The 17998-nt window shown below is 41.4% G+C and overlaps 1 protein-coding gene and 1 long non-coding RNA gene across 2 annotated transcripts in view; both read left to right on the top strand.

Moving 5' to 3' along the window:
- Positions 1-16300, top strand: part of gabrb2b (gamma-aminobutyric acid type A receptor subunit beta2b) — a 51812-nt gene extending 35512 nt beyond the window's left edge. Inside the window, exons 6-10 of the mRNA XM_076019661.1 lie at positions 168-305; positions 5271-5423; positions 10251-10495; positions 14274-14438; positions 15850-16300. Of these exons, the coding sequence (XP_075875776.1) occupies positions 168-305; positions 5271-5423; positions 10251-10495; positions 14274-14438; positions 15850-16182 (1034 nt within the window). The 3' untranslated portion in view covers positions 16183-16300. The remainder of the gene's footprint in view (positions 1-167; positions 306-5270; positions 5424-10250; positions 10496-14273; positions 14439-15849) is intronic.
- LOC142884182 (uncharacterized) lies at positions 1380-3007 on the top strand. Its single transcript, XR_012926129.1, has 3 exons — positions 1380-1528; positions 2593-2713; positions 2821-3007. It is a non-coding gene; the product is annotated as an uncharacterized LOC142884182 (long non-coding RNA).
- Positions 16301-17998: the final 1698 nt, after the last annotated feature.

Below are 17998 nucleotides of genomic sequence, written 5' to 3'. Positions count from 1 at the left end.
GACTGGCTGCTGTCTGTCTGCCTGTCTGTTTGTCTGTCTGACTGGCTGCTGTCTGTTTGTTTGTCTGATGCTCTGTCTGTCTGTCCGTATGAATGTCTGACTGGCTGCTGTCTGTGTGTCTGACTGTTGACTGACTGTCTGTCTGACTGCCTGTCTCCCCTTCTAAGACGGCTACACCACCGACGACATCGAGTTCTACTGGCGGGGGGGGCACAACGCGGTGACAGGCGTGGACCGGATTGAGCTGCCCCAGTTCTCCATTGTGGACCACAAGCTCATCTCCAAGAACGTGGTTTTCTCCACAGGTAGCAGGTTCCTCTGCCCGCTCCTCCACCTCTTCTGTCTACTACAATTAACTACAAATCTGTTACAAGAGGGAACGAATGCCGATGAATTTGATCCATCTTGTTTTGCGGTCGATGATTTTGAGGACGTCATTTCTGTCAAAGCCTGATGGAAACAGGCACGCAGACCGTTCAGAGGAACGCCGCCATCCGCGCCCGGGAGACAGCAGAGCGTATAACTTATTTACTGGAAATAAACAGAAAGAAAGGATGTTCTGATACCATGAAATATTCACACCGACTTGATTTTCATATGCATGACTTTGTCACGCGAGCGAGTAAATATGAGTGTGGCGGCGGTTCCTCGGCCTCGTGGGAACCTCAGCGATTCAGAGCCCAACATGTATGTATGTGCAATGCCTCGGCCAATCAGAGCCCTTCGTCCACACGGCCCATTAAATATGGATGAGTGATGTTTAGCTTGCAAACTAGTGAGACGTCCTCTTCTTCTTCTTCTTTTTGATGACCTTCTGACCTGCCGTCTGCTGCCCTGCAGCAACGCCGACCATCAGCCTGAGCGACCAGGCAGTGAGCCCACATGGCAGTCATGTCACACCCTGAGGACAGTTAATGGAGTTATTGTCCTCATGAATAAACGAAGTGTTAGCGTTGCAGCCGGTGACAATGAATCCAGGACTCTGGTGTCATTAAAAAAAAGGGTGGGAAAAGTGTAAAAAAAAAAAAAGAGCGAAAACAGTTCCACTCTGTGGAGAGTGAGGAGAGTTGTTTGGAGAGAGTGAAAAATGGAGAGTGAGACAGTGGAGAATAACATGTTCTACACTGAATTAAAACATTACATTTTACACAAAAAATATCACACACACACCATTAACTCCAAGAATGTGGCGAGCAGAAAAAGGGTAATTCGGAGGGAGTCAAAAAAGTACTTGGTCAACGCTAAGTAATCTTTATATTTATTTTCTCATGAACACAATGCAGTTACATGTAATGAAATAAGCTGCAGTCGCACGTTACCTACTCCATGTGAAATGGATGATTTTTTTCCCCCCCTGCTGCAATAGATGGGCAGAAAGCCCAAAATGGTGGTGATTGATCAAAAGCGGTTGCGAGATGTCCTTCATGAGTGCCATGACAACGCAGGTCATTTCGGCACAAGGAGAACCCAGGAAAAGGTTTCAGCATCTCATCGCTGGGCGACTTTGTCCGAGGATGTCAAGAAATGGGTGAGACCTCTTCAGTTATTAATGCATCTACAGGTATATTTGACTGTTATGACTTAGCACAAGCCATACCCCAGAAATTGTTCAATAATTGAACAAAAATGATTGAATAAAACTAGCATGTAAAATCTTCACGTTAGTTTGTGAAGATTTTATTCACAAACAAACGTGGACTAAGCGTTTTCCACTGTTTGCTCATTTGTTCCTGGTGAAATCCCTGTAAAAAAAAAACACCAAACAATCAGTCAAGTCTTAATCAAGCCATTTGCTATATCACATAATGCTTCAAAAGTGCATAAGCGTGTATAAGTGTGTTTACTGTAGTGTCTAAAAATTGAAATGATTGTCATCGTCTTAACAACAGCTTTCTGTTAAGGTTGAGGAGTGTCCCCAATGTCAGCGAAATGACAGGATGAAGACAGCTGCACCTGTATTGCAACCAATGGTTGTGGAGGAGGCATGGAGCGTACTTGGCATGGATTTAATTGGCCCACTTCCTACCACTGCAAGGGGCAAACGGTAAATAACTTATGTAGAAGTTATTATTATTCTCCCAACATGCGTCCCCTGCAACCTTAATACTAGTAAAATAATACAAGTATTTTATAATATAGTAATAGTATTTTTTGCAAAGAAAAACAAACACTGACTATCTTACATTACGTTGTAGATATATACTTACGGCCACAGACCTTTTCACAAAGTGGGTTGTGGCGAAGTCCCCTCGAAATAAAACTGCTGCAGAGGTTTCCAAAAAAATCTCCAACATCCTGCTCGACTTCGGGCTTGTTGACAGGATCATCACAGACCAAGGGCGTGAATTTGTCAACGAGGTACTGTACAAAACACAGTTATGCGCAACAACAAACTGTATATCTCAGGATAATTTACGCTCAGAATAATTTACTTACACATCTGTAGGTCAACCAAAACCTGTTTGCTGCGTTGGGCGTCGAGCACAACGTTCAAGATGAGCGCACAAACAGGACAATAAAGGCAAATTCACACACCTCATGCCATCTCTACTTCTAAGTGGAAACTACTCCATTTTTAAATCTGTTTTACAGGATATGTCGGTTAAGGAAAAAGGACAAATCCGAGGATTTTACTCTGTATATACTGATGAGACACATCCACGCAACTGTTGCTACTTCTGTGCCTGAAGCTCCTTACATTACTGTGGTGAAGGTCAGTTCCTTAAAACAGGTGTTTATGCAGGCACTTATTGGAAACATCATATTGCTCATGACGTGACTACTGTAAAGTAACATTTAAATCAACTCTGGATTCTCCAGGTCTACCTTACCAAGGGGAGTGGACACCAGTGGGCATCAGTGCCCCTTTCTTGTGAATGTTACATCATTTTGTATTTGGTTGCTTAATTGTTTCATTTTAATTGTATTTGCAAATAAAAATGTTAAAAAGAATAATAAGATTGCTTTCTCAATACTTTTCTTTGAATAGATTTTTTTTTATTGATTTTGTTAATGCGCTTTTTTTAAATTGACTTTAGATTCAATCAAATTACAGATTACAGTGAAGAGCATAATCATAGACCTGTTTGTATTACACACACACACACACACATACATGTATATATATATATGTATATATATATACGTGTGTATATGTATATACACACTGCCGCAATGTGGTTTGTCGTAATCCAGTTGCCGTATGTGACATTATACAATTATTGTCCGAAATGTATAAATAAAAAGTGTATTTCTGCTTTCAACTAGTCATCACTGCCGTGCTCTGAACGGATGTGACGTATTGAGGTGGATGGAAGGTTTCCGTCTGGCCGCAGGTCTCCACATTTGCAAACAAAACAACTATTGCTGTGTCTCAATTCAGGGTCTGCACCCTTCAAACCGAGCGTCCTCCGTCTGAAGGAAGCGTTCTTCGAGGACCCAGCCTAGAAGGACGGACCAAACCCCGCCTCCCTGTAACCACATGGGACGGTCTAGCCTTTGGCATATTTCCTCGTTGCGTCACCGCCGTTCCCTCCTGCTGGCCAACCCCGGAAGTGACGTTTTTATAGCATCAAGCTAACCATTGGTTCGCCATCTAACGATGTCGTTCGATATTCAAATAAATAAAAACCCGATGTTAAAATTGCATGTTTTATGTGAAATTTCAATACTTAAGTTTATATGAAGTGTCTTTACCAGTACATGCCGCTAATTTCAGATGACTTCCCAGGATCTCACGATGCTTTGCAGCAGCACGCAAAGCATCATGGGATACATAAGTACGCGAAGGATAGTAGCGGTGCATCCTTGGAATCAGCTAAAACGAGGGCGCATTCCGAGTACGCATTTTGAGCGTCCTGAGGACTCTTGGGAATTGGGACAAGCCTTTGTGCAGTGCTATGACGCAACTTCAGTTAAAAATGCGTACTTCAAGGATGTAGACCCTGAACTGAGACACAGCATATGTCGGCCGTGTGGCGATTCTACAAGATGGAAGACAAATGTAGACCCGCAGCAAAATGTAAAGTCTGCAAGCTAATGTTTTCACTTGGTGGCAGCAACAGAGCTTCCCATAACAAAACTGATTTAATTTGGCATCTCAAGAAACACGAAGCAAAATATAAGGAATACAAAGCTGCTACTTAATCAAAAGCTGGTTTGAAGCAGCAGACACTGCAAAGAGTGCAGTCATTATCAAGCTCTGAAGACACTTTGGAAACGAATGTACCTTCTTGATTAGTTAGATTTACAGTGGTTTACTGTAACTGAAGCTACTGATTGACTTGCATTACCTTTACAAAGTCTACATTGTATTTACTAAGCAAAGAGTGAAGTCATCACCAAGCTCCAAATGCACTTTGAAAATGAATGTACTTTTTAAGCACAACTTTACATAATTATTTTTTTAACTTCATTCACATGTCTTATATAATATGCTCACTGCGTTCTTCAATTTCTAAAATAAAACGGTGAGGAAAAGCAAAGCTTGGATTGATCATTAACGCAAACAATCCAAAATATTTTGCAAAGCACCAAGAGAAAAATCTGAATCCAATGGATTCAGTTCATTCAAGGTAAGAAAAAAGATCAGATCAGGGAAAAAAAATCGAGATCTGCAATTACTCATCATTAAAATTCGTTTTCGGATCAGGACCGAAAAAATGTGATCGGGGCATCCTTAATTCTGACCAGTGAGAAATTATGGGATGTTGACATTGTTAATAACAGTTACCAGTGTTATTTTCTACATGTTGATTTTTTTCTGGACTGAAAACGTTCTGACCTTTGACCCCAAAGCTGAAGTCCTATAAAATGATTTGCTCTCTCTAAAATATCATCCACTGTTATATCCAGCGACACAACAGCAGAGTTAAAATAGCTCCACTTGAAGCAACAACTAGAATCAATAATAATCACTCAATGACTTTGACCACAATTTCTATCTTTTCAAGACTTTCCAACACAAAAGCAACCAGCATGTTTTTCCAGCGTCAAGAGTAGAAAGTACAGATATTTGAGTACAAAAGTAGAGAGCCAAAGTAAAAAGTCGTCAGAAAAAGAAATACATAAGTAAAGTACAGATACCTGGAAAATCTATTTAAGAACAGTAACATAGTATTAGTACTTGGTCACTCCCACCTGTGGGGTTCGGATGAGTTTCAAAGCAGCCACCCTCAGAGCCAACACAGAACTGTGATGACAAGGCGACTGTGTTTGTGTGTGTGTGTGTGTGTGTGTGTGTGTGTGTGTGCGTCTGTGCGTGCATGCAGGTGCGTACCCTCGCCTGTCGCTGAGCTTCAAGCTCAAGAGGAACATCGGCTACTTCATCCTGCAGACCTACATGCCCTCCACCCTCATCACCATCCTGTCCTGGGTCTCCTTCTGGATCAACTACGATGCCTCGGCTGCCAGGGTGGCTCTGGGTACGGACACACAGACACACACACACACACACACACACACGCGATCATACAAGATGAAAGTGAGGCAGAATATTCACATACAATATTCGGTTGAATAGAATGTGTCGTTTTTTTGTTGTTGAGAACTTCAGTCGCTTCTTCTCTTTTCTGATCATGTTTGAAGTTTTTAATCAGTGAAACGGTGACATCATTATCATCATCCAGCAGTTTCGCCATGACGTGCCCGTCCACTCTGATTGGAGTGAAGCCACTTTCCCCTCTGTGATCCTTGTTATGTAAAATAATGTTTTGCCCTGTGCTAACTCCTTCCTGCCGGACTCTGCCCTCCTCGCCTACTACCAACCCATCTACCCACCCCACCCCCGCTGTAACCCACAAGGCACTTCCACTGATTGACGGCTGAGCTGAGAAAGTCATGCTGGCTATTTGATAATAAAATAAAAAGGGCAATGATTCAGCGGCAACACACTGGATTTAGGGGCCGTCTCGCTGTGACCTTATTTGAAAAGCATCAGAGCTGAGCGGTGACAGCCCAGTCACATGACCAGCACCAAATCCTTTGTTGTTGCTGCTGTTGTTGTTGCTATTGTTGTGAAGCAGTTGTAGCTCGAGTCAAATTGTTCGAATCCTATTTGATGCTCTGGTCACCTGACAGCTACTCAGTAGTTTAGTCCAGTCTCTCAACCTTTTTTGAGCCACAGCGCATTTTTTACATTGAAAAATTCCCATGACAAATCACCAAGCAAAATATTCAAAAAAAAGAAAGAAAGAAAGACACTTATAAGATGACAATATTGTCGCTTCATTTATTAATTCGGACTCAGTGTGAAACCTGGGGAACCTGTTTATCAAAGCTGATATCCTGGGAGGGAAAACAGGCTCACATTTATTTTAAAATGCAGTGACTCCACAATGGAATGGAAGGTTTTTTTAGAAGTGAAATTGGATCATTTTTCACGGCACACCTGACATTATCTCACGGTGCACCACTGTACGGCGGCACAGTGATTGAAAAACACTGGTTTAGTCACCACAGTATACCTGAAAATAATCCAGACTGATGTGGTTTATGGTGAAGACAGACAGACAGACAGACAGTTTATTTGTTTTTTGATTGCACTGCACATGACAACGTGAAAACAAGTTCTTATCATGTTACATGAATGGCAATAAAGCAATTTGAATCCTTGAGACAGACAGACAGGCAGGTGGGCAGCAGGGCGAGGTGGAGGGGGAAAAAAAACCTTGCTGCTACTCCAACCATGTTCTCAGCAAAAAAAGAAAGTGTAGAATGTTTTTACCTCAGTGTTGCCAACTCCATTTTGTCGCTACATTCAGCCGCCTTAAACGCCCTCTAGCCGCTTCTTATTCAGAGACAAAACAAGCAACTTTTACAGCTACTCTTAGAAACTTAGATTAGTTCTTCTCGTCAGAGCTGATGTTTACACCTCCGTAATCAGCCTGGCAGCGAATCTTATCTGTGCGAAACCTCACTTTTACTCCAACCCTTCTTTTTTTAACCTTTTATTTTTGCAAGTGTATCAATAAGCATCCTATTGAATGCATTTGTAGCAGTTATATAATCCAAACCAAAATCCCCCAATCCCGTCCCTGCTCCGTCCCAGCACATCTGATGATAAGTGAGTAAAAAAAAACAAAAAAAAACCACAACATTTACAGAAGTAACTGAATAAAATATATGTGTGTGTGTGTGTGTGTGTGTGTGTATTTTGTTACGTGAGGAACAGAGTTGTGAACCTGAAGCGGACACAGTACGATCGAAAAAAGTAATTAACAAAGTTTGATTAACAAAGTGACATAGCAACAAATGCAGAAGAGACCAAAATACATCGTAGGTACTCAGAAAACACCGGAATCAAGGAGTCACAGGGAGCGAAGTTCTGACAAAGAGAAGAAGAGTTTGAGTACTTAAGGAGCCTGAGGAAATTCCATGATTAAGTTAGACAACAAATTACCTAAAAAAAGACGACTACTCTTCCTGCCATCTGCCAATTCCCAATCTCACTTGCGCAGTGTTTTGAACACCAAACACAATACTCCTCCTTCACTCTTCAGCTACATGAGAGCAAGTCAACACGGCTGCCGCCGTGTGGAAGGGACAATATTGTGTGTGTGGTTTTTTTTCAGAGTTTGAATAAAGAAAAATGGCAAATAAATTGTTTTAACTACATAATTTTGGGTTTGGAGATCTTCTGACACCTAAATCGAAATTGTGATCAAAATTCAATTAATTGCACAGTGCTAGCACACACTGAAATAAATAAATCAATTTTGGGAGGAAATTCATCTTAGCCGTATTGATTTTCCCGCAGCCAAGGACAAAGGTAGTGCCGTCCATCTTTGGAAGTCTTTACTGGTTGGTTTAAGCAGTGGGAAGTCGGGAGATTTAGCGAGAAAGTCTCCAAGTTGGCAACACTGCAGCGTGCCGTGGCTTGCCGTATGGCGCGTTGGTGACGTAAAATATTGGTAAACGGTCGTCAATTTCTTTCGTCTAGAAGATATACATCGTCATAGCCAGCCCAGCCCAAGTGCTTTGCCGAAAGTTGTCAAATTTGCATAAGGTTAAAGGGGTCAAAAAAAAATGTTTTCAGCGGTCCTGATGTGCTAACAGAATTTTCTCAAAATGAATCAAGGTTATAAAGGGGTCAAAATAGGGGTCCAATGTGAGCAGAAATTCGGTTATGTTCACTGTACAGAAATATTCATTAGAAAAAAAAAAGAAAAATAAGGTGATCCTTTCTCCCCCCCTCCTTCGCCTCCTTTTTCTCCCCCTCTCATTTCACACCTCGAGGTGTCAAGTGTCTGTGGACCCTCACAGGCACACTTGTGAGGGTTCTTTCCCTTCCCTCGCCTGCAGCATGACAGACAGCGCAGACCAGTCAAAGACAGTCATAAACTGACAACAGATTAATGTTACGATATTATATTTGTCTCAAAAAAGAAGAAAATAACATTTTTGGCATGCTGAGTTTCTGGGGCTGCTGAGAATGTCTTTTTTTTAAGTTGTCAGAACGGTGTTTTCATAAGCGGCGGGGAAAGGCTGAGTAGTCCCACTTCTGTGAGACATTAGCTGCGTTTACAAAGACACAAATAATTTGAATAAAGGCCCAATTGGATTAAAGATGCTTCATGTAAACACGTCAATTGGAAGATTCGGATCCGATCCGTTCCGTTCGGAACGAAATTTTATTCCCAACGAGAGAGGTGGTTATATGCAGAGCATTATTCCGAATGGCGTCCATGTACACACCCATTCAGATCCTATCACGGATCATCTCCACTGCGCATGTGTGCTAAGTCTGCGTGACTTGTTTCTGTCTTAGCGGCATCTGGTAATTTTTTCACAAAACATAAACGAAACGATAGACCAAAAAAAAAAAACGCTGGAAAAGTTTGAAGGCTTGTGAACCAGCCGAGGACGTGCGGACAACGAGGCATTTGTTTACAACACAGGCGGTAGTACAACGTCTTCTTCTACTACTATTTTATGCCCAAATAATTCATTCTGATTAAACGCTTGGTGCATGTATACGCATCACGATCAGATCATTTTATTTAATGTCCATGTAAACAGTCGATTTGGAATTTCCGATCAACCAAGGTTAAGATCGGATTGGAGAAATGTGCGCATGTAAACATAGCTAATGAGTGTTCAAACAAGTGGAAATAGCCCATTACATGAGCGTATGAGATGTAGTGGTGGATGACTCAAACGTACGGGTTCTTGTCTCATGACTGTGTGACGTTCCTAGAGAGTGCTATTGCAGTTTCAGTGGAGAAACCGTTGATTTTTTTTTGCACATACCTGCAAATAGGCTCAATTTGTGCATTTTCTGTCAGAAATAGGGACTTTGCCTGAGAGAATGGAATGTAGGCACAATTTTTGGACGTTTCTACTGGCTGTGAGGATTTTTTTTAGTGTGGGTATTCATTTTGCCTGTAGGTAGTGCTATGGAGCACCTTTACTTGTCATTTTTTGTATTAAAAATGTTTTCAACAGTCCTGACCTGCCTGCCCAATTTCATTAAAATTGGTCAAGGTCAAACTGGTCAAATGTGAGCAGAGATTTGTTTGACAATTTTGGATCATCAAATTATGGAAATTGGACACTTTCTTTCTAAGGGGGAAAACTGCTTCACTAAATTGTCGACCTTGTTCTGATTGAGTACTTTTTCTTTTTAAATATTTTATCCATTGCGTATAACTGCCACGGTCTCACTCGAAGCATCACTTACTCTGTTGTTTGAGCCACAGCAGGTAGATACACAGGTTAATTCACAAGAAAAAAAAAAAATAAAGATATAGTGATGCTGTTAATTTTTAACAGCAGCATGCAGTGACAGGCAGAACAATTAAATGCTCCTCCACTCGATGGCAACAGGTACATTTCAAACACTCGGGCAGAGTGTTTGAAATCTAGCCAAGGATCACATGCACACGTGGGTTTTGGTCCCACAATTCTACTACATTCATAATGGCCCTAAAGATTTTTCTCGTCTGGATGTTGGTTTTATCCCTGTAGGTGGCACTATGGGGCACCATTTATTTTTTTTCATTGCCAATCCCGATGTGTGTGCCGAATTTCATCGATTTTGAACAAGGTTCATGGGTCAAAATTGGCGCCAAAGATTCATATAAAAAAAACATTTAAAAAACAATGGGTCTTTCGCAAGGGCGAAAGACGTGGCTCGAAGCATGTTCGAGCCCCATCGTCCGTTGGGCTCAGCCCCAATAAGATAGGATCACTTCAAATAACCGCCCTCACACGACCGACCTGTTTCCCCTCCACCTCTCCTGGACCTCCAGGCATCACCACCGTGCTGACCATGACCACCATTAACACCCACCTGAGGGAGACCCTCCCCAAGATCCCCTATGTCAAGGCCATCGACGTCTACCTGATGGGCTGCTTCGTCTTTGTCTTCCTGGCGTTGCTGGAATACGTCCTGGTCAACTACATTTTCTTTGGCCGCGGCCCCCAGCGTCAGAAGAGGGCGGCTGAGAGGTCATCGGCGGCCAACAATGAGCGGCTGAGGATGGACACCAACAAGGTGAGAGTCTCCGCCGTCATCGTTATTGTCAGTCGACGAGGGTGGGCAGGCAGGGAAATCCGTTTGTGGAAGGATCATCATTCTTATTCTCTATGCCAGTGTTTCTCAACTGGTGGGTCATGACCCAAAGTGGGTCATGGAGCTGTTTGATTGGGTCACACCTTTGTGAGCAGTATTTTCTTTTTTTTTCCTTCTTTTTAATGATAATAATTTATACATATATTTAGAGAGAAAATGTTGACCATTCATTTTTCAGGACACACAATTAATTTAAATAATTTCACTAATATTTAGTAGCCATGATAGAAAGTGAGAATACATTTGAGTGCTGTGAAATAAATTTGGGTCACAACTTCATGATAAGGAAAAAAATGTGGGTTGTAAGACTCAGCCAATCTGAGCCGACACACAGCAGCTTGTTGCATGACATTCTGGGGATTTTCTGGCTTTTATAATAATTTCCAAAGATTAAAAGAACAGGACTAAAAGGTCCAGTGTATAAAATTCTGAAGGAAGGTATGAAAGGAAGCGCAGCTGACAGCATGTTTGGTATTTAGGCCACTGTCAGACGGCTTCCTTAAAAAAATGGTGGTGCAAGATGGCAGCTAACTGTGAGCAAGACTCTTATTGATCTATATCTGTATGTATGTAGGGCGTTTATCCACTGACCCTACGTTTGACGCCAGCCCTTCACGGTACGGTACAGCTAGGTTCGAAGGAATTTCCATTGGCTAGGTCAGTGCCTGAGCGTAGGCGGAGTTGCTGTTGCAACGCGAACCGAAGGTCCTTGGACGTTTTTTATGCCTGCCGTGTCCCCGAAACCATAGGTTTTACTTTTTGTATTGACCATGTTTTTTTTTTTTTTTTGTGCAAGACATTTTAGTAGAGCTTAGAATGATTTTGTTTAATACTGTTGACTTGTATCAAAACACTGTCCTAGCAGAGAAAATGTAGACGCTGTAGCGATTACTAGTCTCAATGTCATTTATTATTAGACTAGAACAGGGGTGTCAAACGTATGGCCCGCAGGCCGGATCAGGCCCGCAAACTTTTATTCCGGCCCGCGAGATGAGTTTGCAAAATATAAAAACTGCAATTTTTTAATGAAAGAAAGTGCTGTTCTGAATGTGTCCACTTGCTGTCGCAATATCGTTTCTGCTTCATATACAAACTCAATACTGGGGCTGAGCAAATCGGCACAGTACAGCCTATTATTGGCTGCCCTCATTGCCCCAAAATGTCTCTGTCGAAACAGACAAAGCTGATGCGGAGCAGTGTTGCCAACTTGGGGACTTTCTCCCCCAAAAAATTACGCTTTTCTCCCCATAGCGACTTTTTTTTTTTTTTTGTCAAAAGCAACTAGCGACATATCTAGCGACTTTTCCTGGTGTTAATACATTGCGATCAAGTACAAATTGTAAATTATGCAAATTAGACGATGAATTCATTTGGCGACTTTTAGCAACTTTCGGGACAGCCAATAGCGACTTTCCTTACTGAGGAGTTGGCAACACTGGTGCAGAGTGCTCAAAGAACACAAACAAAGTAAAACAACTGGAAGTTGTTTTTATTTTTACGTTATTATTATCATAACATGATTTCACTGGTCCGGCCCCCTTGGGAATAAATTTTCCTCTATGTGGCCCGTGCACCAAAATGAGTTTGACACCCCTGGACTAGAATATCCGCATAACTTAAGTCACCACAAAGCACAAATCAGCAACAGCTCTATTGTGGTGTTGGCACAAAAATGAGGCCACAAATGAGGACACAAAAACAGTCTTTACTTAACAGGTCAGCAGTAGAACGAGCATTAGTACAGCAGCAGATCGTACGTAGCATATCCAGTGGTCGCCATCTTGGAACACACCTTCTGTTACGCATCTCCACCGTATCCGCTTAGTGACACTGCCACCTAGTGTTTCAATCAGGGAACACAACAGAGCGAAACTTAAGAGTGAATCTTACAAAACTAGCGAGTCAGAATCGCTGCCTCTTAAGTTTCGCTGCCAGCGAACACAACACAAGCAGAGCACGGAGTTAGCGGTTTATCGACACGATTCAGCGGCTGGACTTTGCAAATACCCTTCAAACTAAATTTGCTTGAAGTTACAAAACACATTTACTGTACATTCCCCATACATGTTTTCAAATAGTGCCGTGGCCGACTATTCTCTTGTCATCCACCGGCCGAGTCGAGCCCGTCTCCCTCCCATTGCCCAAATTTTAAATGATCCACATACAAAATACTAAAACATGCGGTTTCTGAGTAAATTTACTTGTCCTGAGACCACATCTAAAAAAAATGTAAAAAACTAAGATAAAAGAACTCTAACCCTAACCCTTGAAAATAGTTGTAGTAGAGAGTTGTAGTAGAAATACCAAATAAGTCTGGAGTACCCCCTAAAATGCAATTTTTCTCTTATCCCACCCCCCTATGACCAAATTGAATCTCAAATAAAACAGTTAAAATGAAATTTAAATTTCATTTTTTGGTATTATTTGTTTCATTGCTTACTCCTGTAACTGTGGGAACATTTGTTTTTTCATTCATTCATTCATTCATTCATCTTCTATACCCGCTTATTCCTATTCAGGGTCACGGGGTTCTGCTGGAGCCTATCCCAGCTGTCTTAGGGCGAAGGCAGGGTGACACCCTGGACAAGTCGCCAGTTCATCGCAGGGCACATTTGTTTTAATAAACATAATATTTAAAATAATTATTATTATTCATGGAAAGTGTGTCCCACAACATTCAACCCTGTTACAATATAACCTTTTTAACATGGTAGAAGAAGAAGAAAGCAGTTAATCACTTGATACGCTGGACTTGAGTCCAGTTTCCCAAAAGAATAGGTAGAGCAAACATATGTCCTGTCTTCTATTTTTTATATTTTTATAGCATAGTTAGCCTTCATTGAATGTCTCACTCTACCTCATGCAACCCTGTTATGCAAATGATCAGAATATGATTTTATTTTATTTTATTTTATTTTTTTAATTTACACAACTAAGTTTGTCCTCTTGGTCAGCAGTAACAGCGAGCTAAACTGCTTACTTCTACTCCTGAGAGAAAGCCAACATTAGTATGGATTTGCAACCCTGTTACCTGCAACCCTGTTGCTGTGAAATACAGTAACAGTAAAATAAAAAAAAATTTACCATTGATCTGTAAGCTGAGCTAATCAAGCCCATGGAAATACGTGATAACCGTACCCAGCTGGCACCTAGCGACCCTGTGGAAAAAAAAACGCTAAGTGTATTCTTAAATATATGTTAAACGTTCTAAAGGTAGGAAAGCCAAATGGCTTTTATTTTGTATGTATGTATTGTGTACTGTATGCTGTTGTACAATGTGAATTTCCCCAATGTGGGATAAATAAAGGCATTCTTCTACAGACAGTTTTTATAGGTATTGCGATCTAATGGTGGAAAAAATTTTTGGCCCGTATGGTGTTTTTGGCTGCAGTCCCTCTAGTGGCTACTGGGGGAAATATTGCCATGCTGCCATTTGATCGTGTCGGCACCGTGGAGGAGCGAGAACTTTGGACGCAAACTGTGTTGTGTTTTGATGCGTCATTATTAACACGCGAGTGGTGAATCGTTTGAATCGGTTCATTAATCGAATTAGGACTTCAAGAGTGGACTGGACTCGAACGGCGAGATGACCAAAAGATTCTTGCCCCCGGCAGGGTAGGAGAGACCCCAACCTCCATTGTTTATCATGGTGCTGGTGTGTGTGTGTGCGTGTGTGTGTGTGTGTGAACCCCCCCTGCAGTGGCTGCTGGGTAACGTGATGGGCCGTGGAGACGACACCCTCTACTCCAGAATGACGCAGAGGGAGCTGGACGGCAACAAGGCCATGTGGGAGCCCATCTTCATGGAGGATGCCGGCACAACCATGGGGCTGAACGAGCAGAGGAACAAGGTGGACCAACCGTCAGTTTGAACACTGTTCAAGTTTTGTGTCAGTTTACACTCTTTTTAAAGGACCAGTGTGTAAAGTTTTGAAGTAATATTCTTGTATATGAGAACCATTCTTCAAGGGTAAAAAATAAAGACTTTTATTGTACTTCCAGTATAAACTTTTATTAATGTGTTAATGGGCAGTGTGTTAAGCTCTTACCAATATAAAAATCATAAATCAATCAAAATTTCACACACTGGACGTTTAACGTCTTGGGACTTTGTGTTTTATTTTAAAGGCCTGCTTCCTTTGTGTTGACCTTCCCTTCTGTGTTTCCCATCATGTCCGACGAGTCTTCGCCACCCTGTCTGTGTTCACCTGTTGTTCTCCATTAACTTGTGCATATAGGGTGAATTCCAATTCCTCCCTTAACCCTCAATCTCAAAAATGCGCTCTCCCTTGAGGTGCAAGTGCTATCCCGATTCTCAGAACGTCAAGTTGAGGGACAAGATTAAGGGCTGTATCGCCCTCAATATTGAGATTCTCCGGCACCACCCTTGGGAGTAAGGGCTACCCAGAAGGCATTGCGTATTTTCGCCAAGACATCTTCGAAAAAGATATCGACGAAAGTATTTTCTTAGTTAATAAAGATATAAATATTACAAAACCATTTTATTGTCTTAGTTTAAGACTTTTTTTTATGGATTATTGACATCGTTGCTGCGTAACATTTTTTGTTTATTTTTTTACTTTACGATGTTTGTCAGCCGGACCGGCGGTCCCGGCTTCACGTTACTTGTATACCTCGTTGTGTAGCGACGGAGGACTTTTTTCTCGTCGTCTTCTTCTTCTCTTCGTTCTTCTTCTTCGTCGTCGTTGTCTTGACAGACTGGACGTAGCTTTGGCGCAAGGCCGCCCCCCACAGTCTGAAGACAAAACTTCACTGAAGGGGTGTCCCATTTCTAAGTCACAAGATACCCTTACACTTATTTTTGAGGGCCAAGATTGAGGGCCAAAGATTGAGGGTTTAGGGCGAGGGTTGAGATTGAGAGTTAAGGAAGGAATTGGAATTGGCCCTTAGTATATAGTCCCCTTTTGCTCTGTTTTAGTTCCTCTTGTTATTTACAACAGAGAGGCAGCAACTTCAGAGTCCCGTCACGGAAATCCAATCCAACCTTTGTTTTCTTTGGAGGTTTTTGGTTGTTAAATTGTACATTTTTTTAAAATTGTTTCCTCTTCAGAGTGACTTTTGCTTGTACTTTCCACAGTTACCATGTTTTTTCTTTTGTGTGACCCTCTCCACTTCCTCCTCTGCTCCTCCTCCTTCTCTGCTCCTTGTGACCCATTGCTCATCCACCTGACCCTCTGCTCCTCCTCTGTTCCTCCTCTCCTCCTTCTCTGCTCCTCCTCCTGACCCCTCTTCCCCTTGTTGATGAACCCTCAGGAGAACATTCTGCTGGACTCCCTGGACCTAAAGAACGAGGTGGGGGTCTCTGAACTGGCACTGGGCCTCAACGACCCCCGCAACACAATGCTCAAGTATGACAGCTCCAGCCTGCAGTACCGCAAGGCAGGCCTGGGCCGCCGTGGCTTCAGCCACAGCGCCATCGACTGTCACATGACCCAGAAGAGGACTCGGCTACGGCGGCGCACTTCGCAGCTCAAGGTCACCATCCGCGACCTGACAGACGTCAACTCCATCGATAAGTGGTCCAGGATGATCTTCCCCACAGTCTTCTCCTTCTTTAACATCATCTACTGGCTCTACTATGTCAACTAGAGCTGCTGCCTGTGGTCATGTGACTGTGCAGCATTCAGGACTTCCTCCATCCATCCAAACCTGGTGGAGAAAAGATCACACTAGCTGAAAAGTTGCCTGTTCCTCATGTTTCATGTTTTTTTTTTTTTACTTTTTTGATGGTCTTTTTCGTGTTTCCTTTTTATTTCATTTTATAATATGCATGTATATATATATATATATGTATATATATATGTATATATATATATATATATACATATATATATATATATATATATATATATATATATATATATATATATATATATATATATATATATATATACATATATATATACATATATATATATATATACATATATATATATATATATATATATTATAAGAATTTAGAATTCTGACATCAATCTTTTGCCAAAACATCATCATCATCTCTCGGCTGAGGTTGAGCAAACCAGCGTCTCTGGAAGGTTCCTGTTCCCCACATCACCTAAACACAACTTTAGAGACAAAGATCTTTCTAACAAATGTGTTGGCAGATGGGAGACTTTTCTACCAAGACATTTGCATCATTTTAATAAACAGTGTCTTAACATTTTCAGCAAATTACTGAAGCGGCATTCACGTGGAATATCATCTTGAGAAAATCAATTTTTGACCTCAAAATTACCTTTCATGAGCTCCGGTCCTGTACGAATGTCTGTTAGGTGTGTCTGACAACACAAAGTGAGTAAAAAAAAAAAAAAAAAAAAACTTTAGTATCAAGGAAATATTAATATTTGCCTGCAGGGCAAACTTTAGGTTTGTTTTTTTTACATTTCCTGGATGGACTTCTAAAGCACAAAGACACACAAACACCTGTTGATTCTTTAGACAAGCTGCAAATATCACTCATGGATAATTTCACATTTACACTCTTTATTTAAAAAAATAAAATGACAATAATTCAAACTGCACTTTTTTGACCAACAACCTTCAGATTCTTCACCTTTTGAAAATGACAAGATTAAAAAAAAAAAAAGATAAAACTGCACTGAAGTGCTTGAAAAGCACAAAAAACATGAAATATAAATGGCTGTTTTTTTGGGTTTTTTTTTTTTGATACATTTGCTTCTGTTTTATTTCTTTTCTGCCCAACAAAGACGTGCAGATTGAAGTCTGTGTGTGTGTGTGTGTGTGTGTGCGCGCGCGCATGTGTTTACTCCAGACCAGTGCTACTTTGCAAAAATGTAAGCGTCAGTTCAACTTCTTACGCTTGACTCTTGACAACCGAGTCAAATACAAGCTGATAGAATTGTTCTGGCAGGAAGTCAGTGGTTGGATATGTGCTGTGTATTTTACTGTGTGTTTTACATCGGCTTCAACACTCATTAGTTCGGCTGTCAAATAATAAAACAGAATTCATTTTGAATTTCAAAATTAGAGTGAACAAAATGCATTTCTGCTCTGAATACCTGCATTTCTGTTTTCTTTAAGTACTTGTGAAAGTACCTGACTCATCGCATCATCCAGGTGTGAACTGGTCAAGATGGTTGCCCCGCATATTGTTGAGGAACTAATAAACATAGTGTCATTGATCAGTAACCTCTGGATTGCTGCTGCTCTTGGCAAGCACTCTTCACCCAAGAGCGCCGTCACACCTGAACAGATGGACTTTGACATGCAATCAAATCTAACTGAACTTCACACATTTTCTCAAACAACCCCAAACAAAAACCCTCAGTTTTCTGCTTTTTCTTTGCACTTCAGTTGTTTTCTTGACCTCTGTCTGGCTGCGTGCTTTTAGGAGTGACTCTTCATCAGCACCGTCTCCTCCCCCTCCACCACCCTTCCCTTT

The sequence above is a fragment of the Nelusetta ayraudi genome, unplaced genomic scaffold (assembly GCF_046127955.1).
Source record: "Nelusetta ayraudi isolate G7.1 ecotype Tasmania unplaced genomic scaffold, CSIRO-AGI_Nayr_v1 ptg000011l, whole genome shotgun sequence".
NCBI lineage: Eukaryota > Metazoa > Chordata > Actinopteri > Tetraodontiformes > Monacanthidae > Nelusetta > Nelusetta ayraudi.
Note: the sequence above shows the minus strand (reverse complement) of the source record. Positions and strands in the feature narration are given on the sequence as shown.